The 24,143-nt window shown below is 39.6% G+C and overlaps 1 protein-coding gene across 1 annotated transcript in view; it reads left to right on the plus strand.

Annotated features, from left to right (window-relative positions):
* Positions 1–3,771: 3,771 nt before the first annotated feature.
* Positions 3,772–24,143, plus strand: part of UACA (uveal autoantigen with coiled-coil domains and ankyrin repeats) — a 132,755-nt gene continuing 112,383 nt past the window's right edge. The window contains exon 1 of the mRNA XM_007957177.2: positions 3,772–3,852. Coding sequence (XP_007955368.1) covers positions 3,772–3,852 — 81 coding nt within the window. The remainder of the gene's footprint in view (positions 3,853–24,143) is intronic.

Consider the following 24,143-nt stretch of genomic DNA (forward strand, 5'->3'; position numbering starts at 1 on the left):
GAGCCCCAATCCTGTGTCATATGTATACACAAAACCAACAACCATTAATTCACTGTGACAACCAAAAAGAATGTATCACTCCATTCAGAAATTTTTATTGAGCACCAATTACATGGTAAGTATTTTAGAGAATTCAAATAAGACTTGTTCAGAACATATGTGTTAGTATCATGTGAGAGGTACAATTTGCTCTGCACAACTAGCTATTTGCTCTTTGGAAGTGAGAATGACCAGACTTCGGCTCACCTACTTTGGTCATGTTATCATGCTTGGTAAAGTAGAGGGCCAGCAAAAAAGGGGGAAGGCCCTCAACTAGATGGATTGACACAGTGGCTGCGATGATGGGCTCAGGTATAGCAGGGATTGTGAGGTTGGTGCAGGACTGGGCAGTGTTTCGTTTTGTTGTACGTAGGGTTGCTCTGAGTTGGCTCTCAATGGCACCTAACAGCAACAACATCAACAAATTGGAGGGTAGAGAGATCACTTCTAGCTGAGTAATCAGGGCTGTGTTAGAGAGGAGGGCACTTAGAACAAATGTAGGATTAAAAAAACACTTTTCATTAAAGTATAACAGATGCATAAATTAGTACACACAAGAGTACAGGTTCACTGGATTTTCACAAACTGAATATACCAGTTATGTAACCAGGTTCTAGGTAGAATAGTACAGTACCCCTGAACTCCCCTTGTGTCCCTTTTCAACACTCTTGGGTGGAGTAGGATTTTGTTAGCTGAATGTAGATGGGGGCATATTACTGGATGAGGGATTAGCGTGCATAAAGATGTAGAAATTGAAAATTGTGCCATATTTTTTGAGGAATGAGCTAAAGAGTTACTTGTTTGTAATATTAGCTTGTGGACCTGGTTTGGTTTATGTTGTAGAGCCTTAAATGCCAAGTAAAGGAGTTATATTTTATTCACCAGTTGCTGAAGGTCTGTGAACAAGGAAGGAATATTTTGTAAGATTTTTTTTTATAATGGTTGGTGATTTGTTGATGATTAGAGAAGTAAGAGATTGAGTTTGGGAGACTGGCTGGGAAGCTTATATGATAGTCCAGGTATGAGATCATTTTAGCTTTGCAGTGGCAGTGAGCACAGAGAGGGACTGACCATCACAGACACTATAAACAGCCAAGAAGAACTGACCGGCTGTGGATCGTGAGGAAGGAGAAGGAGTCAAAGAAACTTCCTTCCATAGAACTAATCAAGAGAAAACTTAAAAATTTTCACAGGCAGTTATTTGTTACTTTATGATAAGGGTTAACACATTCTTTACATGCTGTCTCTCACAGAAAGTTCTGAAAACTTTCTTGCAGTATAAAATATTGAGTTTCTCTAAGGAAATGCTAAAGAAAGCAACTGACCTTTCAGACGAAAAGAGCCCTCTGTTAGTTAGAAATATGGTCTGTTTGTTTTTTCAAATTTTCAAATGGGCTCATGCTAGAATAAACATTTTGCTGGGAAAAATTGACTCCAAGGAAGACTTTTTTTTTAAAAAAAAGTAATATTTTATTGAGTTTTTGGTGAAAGTTTACACTGAAAGTTAGGTTTCCATTTGACAATTTCCTTACATTTATCAATGTGTCAACATTCTCTTTAATTGTGTTCAGTTTCTTCTCTTTCCAGTACTCTAGTCCCTCTGCCCCCTTAACTTCTCCTTTTTGCTTTTGAGTAATCATTGACCTTTTGGTCTCTTACTGATTGTTTTTAAGTATAACACCGGGTAATACACTTTATCCTGTGTACTACTTGCTATTTCACTAAAAGGTGATCTCAGGAGATAATCTCAGTTCTAGGTTTAAAGAGTAAACTTCAGTTCTAGGTTTAGAGAGTATCTCAGGGCAATGGTAGAGTTCTCTGTTCTCTATTCCAATTTGTCTGCTTTTTTTTTTAAAATATGAATTTGAGTTCTGTTCCATATTTTTCTCCCATTGTATCTGGGACCAACTCTTGTGACTTGGTCAGAATAATCATGCTGGTAGCCAGGCACCATCTAGTTCTGCTCTCAGGGTAAATGAGCTGCATTTGTTTCTTTGAGCTTTTGGTGATCTTTTTTGCTGTTTTGCTCCCGATGAGTAGAGACCCATAGTTGTGTCTTAGATGGCCACACACAAGCTTTTATTTAAACTCCAGATGCTATTCACTTCACTAGGATGCAGATCATGATTTTTGTGAATTATGTGATGCCATTTGACTGAGTTGTCCTATGAAACTATGGCCCTAAGCCTCCAAGGCAGACTTTTGATGATGGCACATTAATAGCAAAATCTTGGGTGTTGCTCATCTACCTGGGAGCTCTGGTAGCATAGTGGCTAAGACACTTGCCTACTAACCAGACGACTGGCGGTTTCAAACCCACCAGCTACTCCTCGGAAGGAAGGTTGGGCAATCTACTTCCGTAGTGATACTGCCTCGGAAACCCAAGGAAGGGTCGCTGTGAGTCGGGTTTGACTCGTCGGGTTTGACTCGTCGGGTTTGACTCGTCGGGTTTGACTGGTCGGGTTTGACTCGACGGCACATAACAATAACAACAAAGCTCATCTACCTATTTCTTCATCCTTACCTTAAATAATTTTTGTTAATGCAGATTTCTGAGTAGGATGAATAAATTGATTATGTACTTATGATGTGTTTCTACAGGAATTTATTTATTTAAGAAAAAGCTATCTTTTTTTCTTTAATAACTTCTTATTTCACTTTGGCTATTTGGGGCACTTTTTCATTGATGGCTCCACTTTTTTTCCCCACTCCATTTCTTTCCCTCACTCCACGAGTAATAATTATTGGGGATCTAACATGTGCTTTAAGGGTCTCTGGTAGCTTTGTGGTTAAAACATTGGGTTGCTAGCCAAAAGGTTGGTGGTTGGAACCCACCACTTGGCAGGAGAAAGATGAGGTGGTCTGCTTCCATAAAGATTTACAGCCTTGGAAAACCAATGGGGCAGTTCTACTCTGTCCTATAGAGTCACTATGAGTTGGAATTGACTAGGTGGTAGTGGCTTTTTTTTTTTCTTCTTAACATGGGCTTTGAATTATTAAAATGTCTTTCAAAGTCAGTTCCTAACTGCTTGTCCTTCTGTGCACCAGTATTCCTTAGGGGTTGTTGTTTATTTCAGGTTTTTTTTTTTTTTACGTGTAGGGTTGCTTCCAGGTACTGGGATTTGTGTAGTACAAGGGCAGGAGATGGAAGATAAATTGTTCTTTCTAGCAGGTTCTTGTGCAGGTAAAGAGTAACCAAGAGTCATTTCCGGAACCAGATAGAAGGAAGCGACTTTATTTGGGAAACTGCACGTGGGTAGAAAAGGAGGCGTCAGGGAAGATGAAAGTTGGTGTAGGCTAGCCAGTTTTCTCTCTAGACCCTAAGCTCCACCACCCTAGTAGGCGGCGGTTCATAGTCAGAAGACCAGCCCTCGCCGCCATTCTACGCCCCTGGATGCCCACCTCCATCGCTCCCTTAGCCAGAGTTCCAAAACTCTTTCCCCAGAAAGGAAAGGAAGGGTCTTATTAAATTTAAAAGGGAAGTCCCTCCCTCTTCCCAGATTTCGATTGGCCAATGCCGGCCCCACCTCCGCCAGGGATGCGGGCGGATTGGCTGCGGGAGGGGAGCCCCGCCGCAGGCTCAGAGTCCGCAGCCGCCCGGGATCCCTAGGTGGCAGGTGGGGTCAGTACCTCCCGCCTCCTCCTCCCGCGGTTGTGCCCCGCACACTTTAAGGTTCTCGCGCGGGGCCGGCGCGCCGCGCCGCTCCGAAGCGGGACTGCCAAGAATTGGCCATGAAGAGCCTCAAATCCCGCTTGAGGAGGCAGGACGCACCCGGTCCCGCGTCGTCCGGCGTCACCGCTGCAGCCAGCACGGTGAGTCCCGCGGCCCCTGCGCGTCCGGGCTTCCCGGCACGCCCCTCTTGCGAGCCTCCGGAGCTCTCCGTTCAGACGTTCGTGCGCCCCTTTCGCAGTCTTTCCTTCAGCTCGTCCCACTCTGTGGGCCCTGGCGTCTCCTGCGCTCCCTGTACCTCCCTCTGACGGGGGTTCTGCGTCAGCTCGGAGATCGTGGGGATCCTGTCCACCGATCGTGGGGACCCTATCCCATCTCCGCACCCGGGCTTCTCCGGGTCCCTTTCCCATGCAGCAATACCAAATTTCCAAACTTGTGAAAGAAGCACGGGTGCTTCGGGCTTAAATCTGCCCCTCCTCCTAAATCCGGAGTTATCCCTCCAAACTCGCCCCTTCCCTGGTGGTGCCCCCTCGCGGAGTTTGACCTGCTCCCCACATCTGTCCTGTCCCCGCCTGGCTCACGAGGGGTGGAGGTGGGCGCCCCTTCTTTTCCGGGGCTCCGGGGCTGCCCGAGGCACAGCTATAGTCTCGGTTCGGGACTCCGGACCTGGGGGTCCGTTCGTAGCTCTTTGCATCCGAGACTCCAGGCGTTGAGCACTGACTGCCATGCTAGGAGAACGTGGTTGGCTCGCCGCGGTCGGTGTGTTGCCAAGTTAGGATTGCGATTACTGAGTGAGGCAGATGGAAATGGAAGTACTTGTAAAGACAAAACCCTAAATGGCTGGTGAGCCTGGAGATAGTGAAATTGGGGAGGCGATTGTCCTGTTGGGACGGAGTTGTCTGTGGGGCGGCTCCATGCGGTACACCTCTTCGGTGTTGATCTGCTGCCTGACTTCAGTGTGCTTGCTAAGAAGTAAATAGGGCCTCTCATAAATTGGCAAGAGAACAGAAACCTTGACAAACAGCCTGCTTCCAGATGTTGGGATTGAGATAATTTGGAGAATCAGAAGAATGACAGAGGCGTCTAAATTCTTATATTTAAAATGAAATGCTATTTAAAGAGTCATGAAACTTATAATACTCAAACGGCCCGGTTGCTCACTTGGGGTAATTAAAATGGACCTTTGTGATTTTATACAGATTTTCTCAAGTGATTATATGCTTTTTATGAGTTAATTCGGAATTGCACCTTTTTCTCCACCTTACTATTTCTAGGATAATTTACTTAAACATAAAAGAAATTGTGGGAGGAAGGTGGCTTTTAATTCCAAACTCAAAAAAAGTGAATAGACTCAGAACACACGAAATTTCATATTGTTTAATAAGATACGAGTTTTACAACTTCATAGGAAAACAAGAGATTACTTTGTTTTACATTATTTTAAATAATTTCAATAAAACAATAATTGGTAAACTGACACTGATATTTTCAGTTACATAATTCCACTTCTTTTTAGTATAAGGTGTTTTTTCAGCTTTATAATACATGCTTTTGTATGTTTATTAGTTTTATTTTCTTGTTTTGTTTGGTTTGTGCTCAGGATTCACAATGTCACTTGGAGGTTTATAGACTTTAACTGTATTATCCTGTTTTCCCTTCCAGAACTCTGTGGAGGATTTAGTGGTTATTGGTATTACCAGCATGTCAGCTTGCATTTTATACACTTGGAACATGAAGTGCATGTCTCTGAGCTTAGATCTTTAGTACTCATTACACTGACCATTGCCTTATTTTTTTTTTAATGAAGGTATAAAAACAAAGAGAAAGTATGATATTAAAAGTGCTTATCTGCTTAGAAAAAATGATCCTCTCACTTTAAATTAAATTAAATATTGGAATACATTTTACAAGATTTTTAAGTGAAAGTCAATGAGTATGGTAGCTAATAAAACTAAGTATTGATATAATAAAATTAATGTACAGAGATACTGATTGCTGCTCTTCAGTCTAGAAACTAAAATCCCTGATGTCAGATTTGGTTACATGTGTAAGTGTTAATATGATCGAGTTTCTTAAAAATATATATATTTTTTGCTTTTAAAAATATTTTTTAAGATAATTAATTTTTGAATGGATTATATAGCACTTGGTAAATTTGAAAAACCAACCAAACTGAACTCATTTCCCTCAAGTTGTTTCCCACTCATAGTGACCCCTCCTTGGGTTTCCGAGTCACTATCATTATGGAATTAGATTGCCCAGTCTTCCGTCCGAGGAGTGGCTGGTGGGTTTGAACCACCATCCTTCTGGTTAGCAGTCAGATACCTTAGGCACTATGCCACATCCCTCTCCTGTCCCTGTCATTCAGCCACCCTGTTTCCTTCCTTAGAGCCATCAGTGTTATCAGTTGCGTTTGTGTCCCTTCAGCAAGAGCTTTAGCATGTGCAGGCAAATATGAATATAAGTATTTACCCTTCCTTTAGAAATGGTAGCATCCTATACTTGTTCTGAATATTGCCTTTTTTTTTCCTTTAGTAAATATCTGGGTGCATCCAGAGCTTTTTGCTATCGTATACAAATGCTGTGTTGAATAATCTTGTTTATGTTTTAAGTGTGCATACATCTGTGTACTTACAGAATCAATTCCTAAATGTGGAATTGCTGGGTTAAAGGATATGATCATTTGTAATTTTAAAGAATGTTACCGAATTTCCTTCCATATGTTATGTATCCAATGTATGAAGAATTATTTTTTCCATGCTTTTATTAGTAATCTGTTCATATTTTATGATCTGTGCTAGCCTGATAGGTAAAATATGGTATCTCAGGATGGTTTAAAATTTTCTCTCTTTTATTATGAGTGAAGTTGAGCATCCTCATATTTTTAAGAGCCTTTTTAATTTTTTTCCTATTTTTCTATTGGGTTGTTGATTTTGTTTCCCCTATTAATTTGTATATACTTTACATAAGGGAAAATTTCTCAATTGGCTATTTGTCTTATAACTGCCATATGGAAAGGAGTAATTTTTATATAATTGAATTTATCAACATTTTATTTTATTTTATGACTTCAAGGTTTATGTTCTACCTTGGCCTGTTGCACTCTGCAAAACTAAGCAACAAAAAAATGCCGCCAATTTGTTGTAGATTTTTTTTTCATTTAAGTCATTGTTCCACTTGGAATTTGTTCTTATATAAGGTAGTAGTATAGATCTTGTTTTCTTTTTTCTTCTCGTTCTTCCCCTTGTCAGGGAGCTCTGGTGGTGTAGTACCTAAGGCATTTGACTGCTAACCAGAAGGCTGGTGATTCCAACCCACCAGCCACTCCTCGGAAGGAAGGTTGGGCAATCTACTTCCATAGTGATACTGCCTCGGAAACCCAAGGAGGGGTCGCTGTGAGTCAGATGCAGCTCGACGGCAGTGAGTTTGGTTTGGTTTTTGGTTCTTCCCATGTCTGCCTAATTTGAACCTTAAAGCAGTCATTTAATTATCATGAATGATCACAGTTTGCTCTGTACAATTTTGATAGGAGAAAAAATTAAGAATTTGTACTCCATAACGATTTTTCTCTGTGTCCTCATTTAAGCATGTTTACCTGAAGAAGACACATTAGCAGTATACTGAAGTATGTAAATATTTTATGGTATTATAGTATGTGAAATATACACGCTTAATGATAATTCAGATTATGTGAAGAGAAAAGGTAATTTTTAAATATTCTGCATAGTACCATGAATATAAATGCCAAAGAGTTTAGAGCTCACTAAAGAAAGGTTATATCTATATACATGTAAGTAGTGTAGTTCATAATTAGGCAACTGGGTGGTACAAATGGTGAAGTGCTTTACTCTTAACCAAAAGTTCAACAGTTTGAATTCATCCAGAGGTGTCTTGGAAGACAGGCCTAATAACCTGCTTCCAGAAGGTCACAGCTCTGAAAACTCTATGGAGCAGTTCTACTCTGCACGCAGTGAGGATGTGAGGATAATGTAGGATCAGCCAATACTTCATTCTGTTGTATAAGGATCACTATGATGGGATGGCATAGTGCCTAAGGCATTTGACTGCTAACCAGAAGGCTGGCAGTTCAAACGCACCAGCCACTCCTCGAAAGGAAGGTTAGGCAATCTACTTCTGTAGTGATACCACCTCAGAAACTCAAGGAGGGGTTGCTATGAGTCAGATCCTACTCGTTGCAGCTACTGTGTCAGTCTGTCTCATTGAGGGCCTTCCTTTTTTGCCGTCCCTCTACCAAGTATGATGTCCTTCTCCAGGAACTGGTCCCGCCTGATAACATATCCAAAGCATATGAGATGAGATCTCGCCATCCTCATTTCTAAGGAGCATTCTGGCTGTACTTCTTCCCAGCCAGATTTGTTTTGTTCTTCTTGCAGTCCATGATACATTTAATATTCTTTGCCAACACCGTAATTCAAAGTTATCAGCTCTTCTTCAGTCTTCCTTATTCACTGTCCAACTTTTGCATGTATGTGGGTGATTGAAAATACCATGGCTTGGGTCAAACGTGCCTTAGTCTGTAAGTGGTGTCTTGGCTTTTTAACACTTTGAAGAGATCTTTTGCAGCAGATTTGCCCTATGCAATGTCATTTGATTTCTTGACTGCTGCTTCCATGGGCTTTTATTATGAATACAAGTAAAATGAAATCCTTGACAACTTCAATCTTTTCTCTGTTTATCATGATTTTGCTTATTGGTTCATAATTCTAGAATTAGTAAAAAATACATTGTAGTCTGAAAATGGACTAAGTATGTATTTAGAAGTACTTCAAACAAATATTGTAAACAGATATTTAGGAAAGGAGTTCTACTTTAGCTTTAGCTGAGCATTTGCAGTAAATTCTTGATTTATAATAATTATTGTAGATTAATTACAATAATCTCCTACTTGGGAGAGTTGATGATGATTACTGTTTGTTGCCCTTTTCCTAGACTACTATTAAAATTGGCCAGTTAATTTTATAAACCAGCAATCAAATACATCATAAAGCGTCTTGCCAATTGCACCCTGAAAAAGTACTCGTCCTTCTAAAAGAATGTAGAGTTACAGTTATGGCAATTGAAAAATCTTCAAAAAACTTTTGATTCCCAGTAAAAGCAGAAGTTTGAGTTGTTTAGAATATATAAAGGATAAAATATGATTTTGTTTTAGTTGTTTTGAAGTAAGGGCTTTGGATTTTCCACTCAGGGATAGGGGTGTGTTTGAAAAGATGTTAATGTTACTATTATAACAATGGCTTTTGGGTAATATGAATAATTAAGATCACAAATTGTTATGTTTAGTTTAAACTCATGATAGTTAATTGAGCATGTTTACTCATTTTCATTAAAGATGCTAACCTTTAATTAAGATGCTTCCCCTAATTAAAGCTTTATTCAGTCAGTTTCCTGAATTTTCCCTGCATTATATTTCTTGGGGTTCTTGAAGAAAGATCAAAGTAAAGAAGCTCTTTTTGTATTTTTCTTCAGCCCAACAGCAGTTTTGCCCAGGTCACCATGCTGATTTGGATTGCTGAATGTTATTTTAAGACTAAAGCAGAATGGTGAAGTTGCTTTGCTTATGTCTTTTGGTACATAATGAATCCAAGATCTTAAGTGATGAGTAGTTAAGGATTTTAATTACTTTAAAAATTAAAGGTGGAGTAATGAGTATGTATATTTATTATGCATGAGACTCATTTTTTCAAATTCAAGATTATTAATCCAGCAATTGGACCTTGCTTACCAATTTTAGAAAACATTTATGGACCCCTAGTTTATGCTCTGGTGGCGTAGTACCTAAGGCACTTGACTGCTAACCAGAAAGCTGGCGATTCAAACCCAGCAGCCACTCCTCGAAAGGAAGGTTGGGCAATCTACTCTGTAGTGATACTGCCTTGAAAACCCAAGGAGGGGTCTCTATGAGTTGGGTCCGACTCGAGGGCACATAACAAAAACAAAAACAAACAAGTTTATGCTCTGGTAGCATAGTGCCTAAGGCACTTGACTGCTAACTAGAAGGCTGGCGGTTCAAACCCACCAGCCACTCCTCGGAAAGAAGGTTGGGCAATCTACTTCTCTAGTGATACTGCCTCGGAAACCCAAGGAGGGGTCACTATGAGTCGGGTCTGACTCGACGGCACATTACAACAACAACAGTTTATGCTCAGGAGTGAATTCATAATTAGGTTCTCTCTCTCTCTCTCTCTCTTTTTTTTTTTCAAATGTGATTTGGGTGAAAGTTTAATAATTAGGGTTCTCTTTTGAAGAAATGGATAATTCTGAATTGGGAGCAGGAAATGTATAAAGTGTATAAAATGAATGATGTATCGGCACACAGGAAAGCCAAGGGGCTATCCATCATTAGGATTCTGGAGCCTTCTTGAAAGAGGCTCCCACTTAGCCAAAGATGGGACCGTTTGATTATCAGTAAGGATACAACTGAAATCTTGAAATCCACAAAGTCATGATGAAGGTTAAAATAATAATGATAGTAAAAGAACTCAAAAAACAAAAAGTTTTTCTTTTAGAGGATGCTAGGGAACTGATGCATATTTTTAAGATCTGGGAAATAATTGAACGTATATCATGCTTTTCCCATGTGTAACTTCAGGGCAACCAAATAGTTGGTGACAGGCAATTTCTCTTTACTATGACAGGTGTTTTAGCTAATTGATGAAGAAGGAAGTTAGTATATCATGATTTTACAGCTTCTAATAAATTAATGGATCTAGATGGGGCAATCTACTTCCGTAGTAATACTGCCCCGGAAACCCAAGGAGGGGTTGCTATGAGTTGGGTCCGACTCGACGGCATATAACAACAGCAACAGAATGTAGACAGTGATCATCAGTGGTTACTAAAGTCTCAAAAAGAAAGAGAAATCAGACATCTTTCATCTCCTGATGGAAATAGTCACAACTACCTATAATAGTCTTTCCAACAGAAGGCATTTAGATCTAACCACCAGTTTACAGAAAATGCAAGGGACATGGGGATGCAAATCAGCAAAATTCTGATCTTAGGAAACTGTATAGGACAAATTATTTGGTTTCTTCAAAAATAAACTTAAAAGAAAAAGAAAAAGTGGCAATATAGAGATTAAGAGACGTAAGAAACATAATAGACATGTTAATCAGCCCACTGGTGGACTTCATTTAAGCCCTGTATTAAATAATGGTAAAAAGTAAACATTTGTAACACAACTGAGGAAATATAAATACTAGCTAGGTACTTGATGATATTATGAAATTATAATTTTAAAAATATAAATGTGATAATGGAAATATGGTTATGTTTATAAAGCCTCTTTATCTTACAGAGGTTCATACAAAAGTATATTATTAGTGGGGTGGATGGGTGGGTGGGGGGGAGATGTGAGTTGGGGGTATAGCTAAAATAGGATTGAGCGTGTGCTTATAATTTTAACTAAGTCATTCATGTTGCTATTTACTTTGGTATATATATCTTAAAATTTTTATACTAAAGATAGTCACAGCGGGCAAAAAAATTTGAGAAAACTAGACAAGAACAAAACCAGGAAACTATAATGCAGTGTGTTAAAGAACCATAGTTGCTGTGGGAACACAGAAGAGCAGGGTGGGACCAGGAGGAAAGGTAGAAAGGTGATGTGGGAACCTGGTCCAGAAAGACAGTTTGAAGGGCTTTTCATGAAGAAAAGCCAGTGTAGTGAGTGACATGGAGCTGTGCAATGATACAGCCCATGGAGGGAGCATCACTTTTGGAAACTTAGCTTTGGTTTGATGGTAGGTAAGGGTGCAGATAAATGGCAGAGTAATTGACAAAAAAGAATTTCAGTGAAAGTAAGAGAGGGTGCAACCTGGGGGATATAGTCAAAGGAAGGTTTTTCTTTCCTTATTGTTTTTTGATTTGAATTGAAATGCTGAATTCCTTGACAAGTTTAAATCTGTTGAATGAGCTCTGACTTGAGACAGTAAAGTTTAACCTTCAGAAATTCTCCTCTTAGTGAGTTAACAAGTACATTCTTTCTCTTCCCCCTTTCCCTCTAGAATTACCTAATAGCCAACAAAATTTTGTTCGTATCAGTCTTATTTAATTTACAAGACTGTATCCTTCATGTAGTAGACTAGATCCAAATAAAATAGACTTAAACATTACAACTCATGCATTCTGTTTCTGTTCTCATCCCTGTCATATGGAAACTTTCACTATCCTGTTATAGATTATACACATATATGCCTCTCTGGCACCTTACGATCATAACAAATTGTTCAGATTTCCACCTGCATGACTGTATTCATGTGAGAGAAGTCAAATAGATTTTCTGTAGGGAATGTGCCTAAAAAGGATGGTTGAAGTGTATTTACTGAAATTATAAATAGAATGATGCCACGGTAAACATACTACATTATTTTCTGTTAAATTGTAAAACAGTTAAAGCTTTCTATACCTTTTATGTAATTAGAAAAAGTGCAGTAAAACTTTGGAAAGCCAGAATCTGTGGAAGGTAGAAACCTATCAGAGAAGGAAAACTCAATTATTTTCCACTAAAATGAGTGATAGAAAAGTGGTGAGACTGCACCCTGTCAAAGGTGGTGCACTTAGGAGAAATGGAAGAAGCAAGCCAGTTTCATGGGGTTCCAGCTTTCACAGTTTTCACTGTTAATATCTTTTCTAGGCTTAAAAATATAGCACGAAAGTCCAAGGATAAATTGCCTTGTTTCTAGTCACAAAAGTAGTTTTGTTTGGCCTTGTTTTATTCTCAGGAATCCTGAATACTGTTGACATTGACTAATTGGTTTTCAAATAGTATAATCTCCAAAATGATGTACTAAAGATGAACTTGATGGCACACTTGAGTCACTAGAGCTTTGGCAAAGGATGGTATATGATGTGTTGTCATTACGTAATCGAATCAGATGTGGCCAGTGCCCTTGAGAGGAAAGTAGGTGCATAACTGAACCATTTGAGATACATGGCTGGCTATTGTTTTAGGAACCTTTCTCCCCCCCCCCCATAAAAATAATTAATACATGTTCATTGTAGAAAACGAAATATAGTTGAAGATGAAGAGTGAAACAAGTCACACATAATGCTGTCTGTAGTCATGCCGTAAACCACCAGTTACAGTCTTTTGCATACTGCTTCTTTGTTAAATCAGAATTTAATTACTTGGATGCCACAGCAATGATGTATGTGTAATATTTTGGCTCATATTTGAGTCAAGTAAACTTTGTATTTAAACCTTATAAATAATTTGAAATGATTTAAGGAGATGCAAATGTCTAATTAGTATATTCAGTGAAAGCTAGTAGATTAAAATTAAAAAAACAAATCCACCCTACTTATAAAGAATGCACTGCCATTAGCCAACATTTATTGAGCGTGTATTTTCCAGGTACTGTTCTAAGTGCTTTAGATGGATTAACTCAATTCCCACAGCAGCCTGAAGAAGTAGGTACTATTACCACCATTTTACAGGTGGAAATTAAATAATTTACCTAACCAAGATGCTATAGTAGAGAGATGCTAATAAGTAAAGAGCTAGTCTGGCTGTGGAACCCATGTCCTTAACATGAGCAGATATCATTTCAAATGTGAAAGTACGGAATTTGCATCTTAAGCCATGTACTGTAAAATTTTGGTGGATGGGTTTTTTAGGGAAAGGAAAGCTTTTTTTTTGGCACACAAAACCAATTTGTACTTCCTTGAGCATTGTATAAAATGGGTGAACATACAGATACAAAAGCAAAAAGGTAGAAGGGACAATATGATGGTGTTAATAACAAACAATGTAGAATTCAAGACAAATTTTATAATGAAATACACTTAAGAGATTTTTTTATACTGCTGCTTATCCTCTACAATGGATATAGTGTGGTCAAGAGCTTTAAAGTAGCAGTTACCACAAAATTTGATGTGTGTGTGTGTGTGTGTGTGTGTAAACATTGCTGTCTAGTTGATTCCAACTCAGCGCGACCCTATAGGATGGAGTGGAACTACCTATAGGGTTTCCAAGGCTGTAAATCTTTAAGGAAACACAGACTGTCACATCTTCCTCCTACAGAGTGGCTGGTAGGCTTGAACCACTGACTGATCTTTTGGTAAGCAGCTAAGCACTTAAGCACTGCACTACCAGGGCTTCCTGTATAAAACAAAACCTGTTGAAATATAAGGGGACAGAGACACAGCTATAGTGAGACACACACTATTCTCAATGCTACAACAGGCCAAGTAGCAAAAGTAAAAATGTAAAGCTCTTGTAGATCAATATTAAAAAGGCATCAAGAGAAAAAATGATCACATAACAGACAAATCCTAAAACAAAAAATCAAAGTGGCCAATAAGCATGTTAATAATTAGTTCATACTCTAGAAACCAAAGACACATATTAAAGCAATAATGAGTTTTTTTCTGATCAGGTTGACAAATACATTATTTCAATAATAGTATCCATTATCCGAAGGGTGTAGAGGATGCAACAATTTCATGTACTGTTGGAGGAAGTACAAATTGGTTTTGTGTACCAAAAAAAAAAAAAAAAAAGGCTTCCTTTTCTCACAAAAACCCTTCCACCAAAATTTGCAGTAGATGGCTTAAGATACAAATCCCATACTTTCATATTTGGAGTGATATCTGCCCATAATAGTTAAGGATGTGGGTTCCAGAGTCAGACTACCCAGCTCTCTACTTATCAACTATAGCACTTTGGTTGGTTAAATGATCTTATTTCCACCTGTAAATTGGTGGTAATAGTACCCACTTTTTCAGGTTGCTGTGAGGTTTAAGTGAGTTAATCCATTCAGAACAGTGCCTGGAAAATACATCATCAATAAATGTTGGCTATTGGCAGTGGATCTTTTGTAAGAAGGATTTTTTTTGTTTTGTTTTGTTTCTTTTGTTTGGTTGTTTGTTTTGGTTGTTTTGTCCTTATTAACAAACAGAAAAAATACACATATACATAATGCTGCTTTCTAAACTAAAAAAGTAAAGAGTGTGTAATTCTTTCTCTACCTTGATTTTGTTATTTTGTGGGTTTTCTCATCTGCAGGGTACAAAGATTGGGGTGCTTTGAAAATGAGTTTCCAGTGGGGAAGCTTTGTGGGTGTGGTTCATGTAAAGCTTGTATACACTGGTCTTTTCATCAGATATTGGAAGAATAGTCCAGACACTTGCTGATTTATATGTGACAGGTCTTTTTAATGAGATATCTTTTCTATGATTCACTGCTAATTTTTTTCTGCCTGTTAGACTTTTCTCAAACTAATGTATTTCATATTTTAAAAAAGCTCTTATGTAAAATAAGTAGTATTCATGGCAGTGTAAGTAGATAAACACGGAGGTGTTTTCTCTGCCTTCCCTCATTGCCACTGACCCAATTCTGACTCATAGTGGCCCCTATAGGACAGAGTAGAACTGTCCTATAGGTTTCCCAAGGCTGTAATCTTTACAGAAGTAGGCTGCCACATCTTTCTCCTATGAAGTGGCTGGGGGGTTCAAAGCCCAGCTGAGTACTTAACCAGTGTACTACTAGGGCTTTTCTTCTCTGCCTTAGAAGAGGCAAATTGTGGGCTAAAGAGTGTCCATCTTTAGCTCTTCAAACTGTAACTAGAGCAGTATGTGGAGCAGGGGACCATATGTGGCGGACAGGGCCAAACTCTGAAGTCTGGGTGACTTGAGTTTGAGGCCTGGTGCTCCTACTAACTAGTTTTGTGACCTAAGGTGGGTTACTTAAATATGTTTGTTTCCTCATTTGGAAAATGGGATAATAATTGTACTTATTTCACAAGGTAGTTGGGAGATTAAATGGTAAGAGACTTATTAAGGGCTTACTTAGTCTATCTCCTGCCTTATAACAACCCAGTTGCCATGGAGTCGATTCTAACTCATGGCAACCCATATGTTTCAGTGTAGAACTATTCTTCATAGAGTGTTCAGTTGCTGATATTTCAGAAGGAGATCGCCAGGCCTTTCTTCCCAGGTGCTGCTGGGTGAGTTGAACCACCAACTTTTTGGTTAGCAGCCTTGTGCATTAACTGTTTGCACCACCCAAGGGCTCCATTATGTAGTAAGTACTCAATAAATGTTCTTATTAATAACTGAAAAATCTCACCAGCGGTCTTCCCATTTTTTCCTTTATAGTCAGATGAATAGCAATTTTCCTAATGTTTTCCTTTCCAATTACTAAATGCTCTTGTAAACTTTCTGTTTCTTTCTTTCTTTCTTTTTTTTTTTTATTGTGATTTGGGTGAAGATTTACAGAGCAAATTCACTTTCCATACAGCAGTTCACCTATACTTTGTCTCATGTCATTGACCACAGTTTACCACAATGCAACAGCTTCCCTCCCCTCCCCATAGTTACCTCTTCCCAGTGTCCATCCCTCCATACACTCCTGCCCCCTGAGCTGTCTCCCTGTGCATAAGCAGCCCTTCTTTCTCCCATGATTGTTCTCTCCAAAGAGTGTATCTACTTGAGGTAAACGTTCAACTCATATGCCTGTATTTTGTTTGGCTGGAAATCACAGGTGTGGGCTCAATTCCAGACCTGAAGGGCAGCTAGGGGCCATAGTCTCAGTGGTTCCACCAGGCTCTATCGGACCAGCAAACCTGGTCTCCACCTTTTTTTTTTTTTTCTCCAAATGATTTTGAGTTTTGTTCCACATTGTTCTCCCTCTTTATCAAGGATCTCCTACATAGATCCCCTTCCAAGTGGATGACAGTGGTAGCTGGGCACCATCTAGTTCTTCTGGTCTCATAGTTGTATAGGCTGCAGATCGGATGGTGTACCAGTCGCTAGGACTAATTGTTTCCATGAATTTTGGTTTTCTTCATTCTTCTTTGCTCTGGACGAGGAGAGACCCATTGTTGCATCTAGATGGCAGCTTGCTAGCTTTTAAGATCCCAGTCGCTACTCGCCAAAGTAGGAGGTGGAACAATGTTTTGTATAGTATGTTATGCCAATTGAGCTTGATGTCCCCTGCAACTATGGTCCCAAGCCCGCAGGTTCAACAACTCGGTCCCTCTGCGTAGCTGGCTGTGACCAAGCAGTGACCACAACCTTGCCCCTTGTCAGCTCTACTATACACCTGGAATTCTGATCATTCACATAAACTTATAGGACCATTGTCTGACTGTTTCTTTGTTTTTAATTGTCGTAAAATTATGTATAACACAACATTCACTGATTCAACAATTTTTACGTGTATAATTTAGTGACATTGATTATGTTCATGATGCTATGCAATCATTTTTTGTTTTTGTTGTGTTGGTCCCCAATTAATGGTGGCTCTTGCCTAGCTAGCTCAGACCATTGTGATCTATCGGGTTTTCATTGGCTCATGTTTCAGAAGTAGATTGCCAGACTTTTTGTCCTGTGTATCTTAGTCTGAAAGCTCCACTGAAACCTGTTTAGCATCATAGCAACACTGAAGCCTCTAATGATAGGTCATAGAGGCTGTACTTGATGTCCACTGGGCATGAATCCAACCAAGGTCTCACATGGAAGATGAGACTTCTACACTAAACCACCACCACCCTTTTCCAAATCTTACAGGCTTTTTATGTAACCTAGAGGTTCAAGAAATTCTCTGCACCAGCTTCCTGCCCTGAGGTAGATAGTTGATATTGTCTCTCTTTTGTATTTATTTTTTTAAAAATTGATTAGTTGATCGAGGGCTTTCACTGCCCTAGGCCAAACTGAGCTGAAATGGACCAGTTTTGACCATTTTGAATAAGACAACCATATGATCTACTCTGCCAGGAATGACAAATCGAAGAGGAATGGCATGGCATTCATCATCACAAAAGATGTTTCAAGGTCTGTCCTGAAGTAGAGTGCTGTCAGTGATAGGATAATATCCATACACCTACAAGGAAGACCAGTTAATACGACTATTATTCAGATTTATGCACTAACCACCAAAGCAAAAGATGAGGAATTGAAGATTTTTATCAACTTCTGCAGTCTGAAATTGACCGAACATGCAATCAAGTGTGTTGCTTATCACTGATGATTGGAATGCAAAAGTTGGAAACGAAGAAGAATCACTGGTAGTTGGAAAATTTGGCCTTGGTGACAGAAATAACTCTGGAGATTGCATGATAGAATTTTGCAAGACTAATGACTTATTCATTGCAAATACCTTTCTTCAGCAACACAAAAGGCAGCTATACACATGGACTTCGCCAGATGGAACACACAGGAATCAGACTGACTACATCTGTGGCAAGAGGCAATGGAAAAGCTCAGTATCTTCAGCCAAAACAAGGCCAGGAGCTAATTGTGGAACAGACCATCAACTGCTCATATGCAAGTTCAACTTGAAGTTGAAGTCAATTAAAACAAGTCCATGAGAGCCAAAATATGATCTTGATAAAATCCCACCTGAATTTAGAGACCATCTAAAGGATAGATTTGATGCATTGAACACCAGTGACCGAAAACTAGAAAAATTGTTGTGGGATGACTTCAAGAGCATCATCCATGAAGAAAACAAGAGGTTATTAAAAATACGAGAAATAGAAAGAAGACCAAAATGGATGTCAGAAGAGACTCTGAAACTTGCCCTTGAGTGGAGAGTAGCTAAAGCAAATGGTAGAAATGACAAGATAAAAGAGTTGAACAGAAGATTTCAAAGAGCATCTCGAGCAGACAAAGCCAATTACTATAATGAAATGTGCAAAGACCTGGAGTTAGAAAACCAAAAGGGAAGAACACACTAAGCATTTCTCAAGCTGAAAGAACTGAGGAAAAAATTTAAGCCTCAAGTTGTAATATTGAAAGATTCTATGGACAAAATATTCAATGATGCAGGAAGCATCAAAAGAAGATGGAAGGAATACACAGAGTCACTGTACCAAAAAGAACTGGTTGATCTTCATCCATTTCAGGAGGTGGCATATATTGAAGAACCAATGGTTATGAGGAAAGAGGTCAAAGCTACACTGAGGGAATTGGCGAGGAACAAGGCTCCATGAATTGACAGAATACCCATTGAAATGTTTCAACATATGGATGCCCTGCTGGAGGCACTCACTCGGTTCTGCCAAGAGATTTAGATTTGGAAGACAGCTACCTGGCCAACTGACTGGAAGAGATCCATATTTGTGCCCATTCCAAAGAAAGGTGATCCCACAGAATGTGGAAATTACCGAACAATATCATTAATGTCGCATGTAAGTAAAATCTTACTGAAGATAATTCAAAAATGGTTGCAGCAGTAAATTGACAGAGAACTTCCAGAGGTACAGACTAGATTCAGAAGAGGATGTGGAATGAGAGATATCATTGCTGATGTCAGATGGATCTTGGCTCAAAGTAAAGAATACCAGAAAGATGTATACTTGTGTTTTATTGACTATGCAAAAGCATTTGATTGTGTGGATCATAACAAATTGTGGATAACATTGAGAAGAATGGGAATTCCAGAACACTTAATTGTACTCTTGAGGAACCTGTACATAGACCAGGAGGCTGTCGTTCAAACAAAAAGGGAACACTGCATGGTTTAAAATAAAGAAGCGAGTACGTCAGGGTTGTATCCTTTCACCATACTTATTCAATCTGTATGCTGTGCAAATAATCCAAGAAGCTGTACTATATGAAGAAGAACGTGTCATCAGGATTGGAGGAAGAATCATTAACAACCTGTGATACGCTGATGACACAACTTTGCTTGCTGAAAGTGAAGATGACTTGAAGTACTTACTGATGAAGATTGAAGAATACCGTCTGCAGTATGGATTACATCTCAATATAAAGAAAACAAAAATCTTCACAACTGGATCTATAAACAGCATCATGATAAATGGAGAAAAGATTGAAATTGTCAAAGACTTCACATTACTTGATTTTACAATCGACGCCAATGGGGAAACAGCAGTCAGGACATCAGACGACATATAGCACTGGGCAAATCAGCTGCAAGGGACCTCTTTCAAGTGCTGAAGAGCAAAGATGTCTCCTTGGAGACTAAGGTGTGCCTGACACAAGCCATGGTATTTTCAATTGCCCCATATGCAAGTGAAAGTTGGACAATGAATAAGGAAGACTGAAGAAGAGTTGATGCTTTTGAGGTGTGGTGTTGGCGAAGAATGCTTAGAGTACCGTGGACTGCTTAAAGAACTAACAGGTCTGTCCTGGAGGAAGTGCAGCCGGAATGCTCCTTGGAGGTGAGAATGGCCAGACTTCGTCTCACATACTTTGGTTATGTTGTCAGAAGGGACCATTTCCTGGAGAAGGATGTCATGCTTGGTAAGGTGGAGGGTTGACGAAGGAGGGGAAGGCCTGCAGCGAAGTGAACTGACATGGTGGTGGCGGCGATGGGCCCAAGTGTAGCAAGAATCGTGTTGCTGGCTCAGGACCGGGTGGTGTTTCATTCTGCTGTGCATAGGGTCGCTATGAGTCAGAGATGACTTGATGGCACCTAACAACAACAACAAGGCCAAACACTGGAGGATGCAAAGATGACAAAGGGAAAAAGGCTCATAGTATCATGGAAAAACTATATAAACATAATACAAAGTAGTAACTGCCATGTTAGAAGAGTGAACAAGGTACAAATGCAGTCAGAGGCTGAGGCATGAGAGTCAGTGACTTTTTTTGCAGGGTAAGCTTGTTAATCTGAGGCTTGAAAGAAGTGGGTGGGAGTGAGCCAGGAAGGTTGAAATTCCTTTCAGAGGCAACAGCAAGAGCAAAAGCATGTATGTATATGTGAGGGAGAAATATCATGGAATTTGAGGAGGAGCAGTTGGATATCAGCTCCGTGTTGCTGGATCCTAGAATGTGTAGGCATGGGGATTGTGTGGGAGAGAGCTGGGAGAGGAGTTTTTTTTTTTAACTTTTATTATGGTGAAACATACACAACAAGACATTTGCCAGCGTTAACAGCTTCCACATTTACAGTTCAGGGACTTTGATGACATTTTTCATGTTGTGCCATCATTATTGCTTTCATTTTCCAACATATTCTGCCAACATTAACATAAACTCAGTGCCTCACAAACAAAAGCTTCCCATTTCCCCCTCCAGGAGGGGAGGTTTTGGAATGGCTTAAAACATGCCATGTTTAAGAGTGTTGGACTTTATCCTATGGATCTGGAAGCAGGATCTGATTTGTTGTACCTGGATTAATTTGTCACCGCTGCTCAGGATGGATCTAAGGGAGACAAGTCTGGAGGCAGGTGTATCAGTTATGAGGGTGGTGTGGTAGATAGTACAGGCAAGGATTAGTGAGGGCCTGAATCATTACACTTCCAGCAGGGATGAAGAGGAGGACACAAGGTAGAGACACTTGAGGCACTGAGACCTAGAGAAGTTGTGACTTGGCAAAGTCACACACTCAGATTTGAGAGTGAGGGCCTTTACATTGGTTGTTGGGTATATGTCTTTACTTGGCTAATGCTATTGCAGCTTTGTGCATGAAAGTAAGTCAGAGAATATTTGATTTACAAAGATGTACCACAGAATCTCAGAGCCCCTGCCTGTTAGCCCTGTGCTGAAAGTTAAGGTTTATTAATCAGTGCTTTTTCTATATACACGTTGAGGAAACAACAGCAGGTCTCCTAATTGCTTAGATCTAATTGCATTCCTGCTGTTGAATTGTTTTAGTAGGTGGGAAAGGGTGAGTCACAGAAGAGGAAGGAACTACACTTTGGACCCATAATAAACACTTGTGGGTGTGGTGGTGGTTTTGTGTGTACTATTAAGACAAATTAAGTGTCTTTATTTAATGCAATGATGCTATCACATACACTATTAAAATTTTTGTGGTTCTTCTGACTTTTGAGATAAACTTTGCTATACTTGCTTCTGGCTGCTTAGCATTAAAGATAGTCCTTGAGGAGTGCCATGGGAGGGAAGGAATACTGTGGCGTGATGCAAATGAAACCCTTTCCATAGTCATTTTTTGCACAAAACTTATTTATTAAAACTAACATTCGTAACCATATAGTATACTGTTGCTTTTTAGTGCTCCTGGGTGATCCTTATTTAGGTAAATATTACTATTTTGGGGAAAAGATTAAAATAATAATATTTCCATTTAAAGTGTGAATACATATGCTTAAAAATTATAAACCACAAGGCCATCTTTACAAAAGGATAGAGTTTTATAAACTTCCTGATATGCTTTTCTTTTCTGTCTTCCTAATTTCAAAGCTGTAAGTATACTAATTGTATGCTTGTGGGTGACCCTTTCTTTCGCTGGGCTCACTGGTTTTCTGTTGAGTACCATTACCTTAGCAGATGTAGGTTTTATGGTGCTTTGAAAGGACACAGATGATGATGGTGTTAAGTGCCAAGGCTTAGTACAGGACAGACCTTAGGGGTGGGGAAACCAGGGTGCTCTGTTGTTTGCCTGCTGTTAAGTATAATTCCTGCTGGGCTGGAAGTGAGATGAGAACTGCAGGCTCTTGCTTGACATTTTGGCTCATTGCTTGATTCTGAGATTGAGTCCTTCCTTAAATTTTGTGCTCACTTGCCTCATGAGTCCCAGCCTTGTGCACTGGTACATCCTTGGGTTACTAAATGATCCCATTTTCTTTTCTTTTCTTTCAAGGAAAATCTATTATTTTTAGCCCAGAGACTCGAAGGTGAGGGCCTTTACATTGGTTGTTGGATATATGTCTTCACTTGGCCAATGCTATAGCAGATTTCTGCATGAAAGTAAGTTAGAGAATATTTGATTTACAAAGATGCACCACAGAATTTGTTAGTAATTAAAGTAGTTTGATACATATATAGCATTTCAGGGACGTAAATATTATGAAAATAGTTTAGATCAATAAATATTTCATGAATGGACAGCTTCTTATGTTCTAAGTTTTCCAATATACTCTTTTTTATTTTTTTAAATTTTCCAAGGAATATTGATTTTGTGTGCTTACTCCTCTTCTTCCTTCTTTTCTTCCTCTTCTTTTTTCTTATTGATACGTTTTACTCCTGTGATTCATTACAGAGCCTTTCTGTGGTGTTTCACATTTGTAATTGGTGTTACAGTGAGAGGTAGAATTGGGAGACAGATTGCCAATGTCATGAACTGGGAGTAAAGAGGATTAGACATGAAATACAGTTTTGAGACCAGATACTACATTTGGAGGTTGAATCAAACTTCATTTATTGAGGTGTTTTTCAAAATAGATAAATCTGGAGTTAGTGATACTGCCTCAGAAACCCAAGAAGGGGTCGCTATGAGTGGGATCTGACTCTATGGCAGTGAGGTTTTTTTTTTTTTTTTTTAATTTATATACCTCAGACCAATTTTGTGTGTGTTAGGTGAAAGTTTACAGAGCAAATTGGTTTTCCATTCAACAATCCATACACATTCTGTTTTGTGACAGGTACTGTAATCCCCATACTATAACAACATTCTTCCCACTTCCTCTCTGTGCCCACTACTTCCCTTCATTCTTCCCATCACCTCCCGCCTTCCAAGCTCTGTCCCTGGGAAAATGCTGTCCTCTTGATTTCATATGCTTCATTGTTCTAATGAGTGTATGTTGTTGTTGTTATTTGCCGTCGAGTCGGCCCCGACTCATAGCGACCCTTCCTTGGGTTTCCGAGGCAGTATCACTACGGAAGTAGGATTGCCCAACCTTCCTTCCGAGGAGTGGCTGGTGGGTTTGAACCGCCAGCCTTTTGGTTAGCAGTCAAGTGCCTTAGGCACTATGCTACCAGAGCTCCCAATGAGTGTATAGCCTCCTGATATTACCGTTTACCTTATAGGTCTATTGTTTTGTTGTGGGGGTTCAGTTCATTTCCTCGCTTGAAGGATGTCTAAGAGCCATATAGTCTCCAGGGTTCCACCAGTCTTCATCAGACCAGTAAGCCTAGTACTTTTTTTTTAAAATTGTGATTTGGGTGAATATTTACAGAGCGAATACACGTTTCATACAGCAGTTCACATATACTTTGTCTCATGACATTGACCACAGTTTACCACAATGTAACATCTCTCCTCCGACTTCTTCTGGATAGTTACCTCTTCCCTGTGTCCATCCCTTCATGTACTCCTGCCCCCTGAGCTGTCTCCTTGAGCATAAGCAACCCTTCTTTCTCCCATGATTGTTCTCTCCAAGGAGTGTATCGCCCTCAGTTAAATGTTCAACTCATATGCCTGTCTCTTGCTTGGCTGGAAGCCACAGGTATGGGTTCAATTCCAGACCTGAAGGGCAGTTAGGGGCCATAGTCTCAGTGGTTCCACCAGGCTCTATCAGACCAGCAAACCTGGTCCCTCCCCCCCTTTTCTTTCCCAATGATTTTGAGTTTTGTTCCACATTGTTCTCCCTCTCTATCTAGGATCTCCTACACAGATCCTCTTCCAAGTGGTTGACAGTAGTAGCCAGTCACCATCTAGTTCTTCTGGTCTCATAGTCGTATAGGCTGCAGATCAGATCATGTACCAGTCGCTAGGACTAATTGTTTCCATGATTTTTTTGTTTTCTTCAAACTTTGC

This window comes from Orycteropus afer, unplaced genomic scaffold (assembly GCF_000298275.1).
Source record: "Orycteropus afer afer isolate SDZICR_OR568_19922 unplaced genomic scaffold, OryAfe1.0 scaffold00015, whole genome shotgun sequence".
Classification (NCBI taxonomy): Eukaryota; Metazoa; Chordata; class Mammalia; order Tubulidentata; family Orycteropodidae; genus Orycteropus; species Orycteropus afer.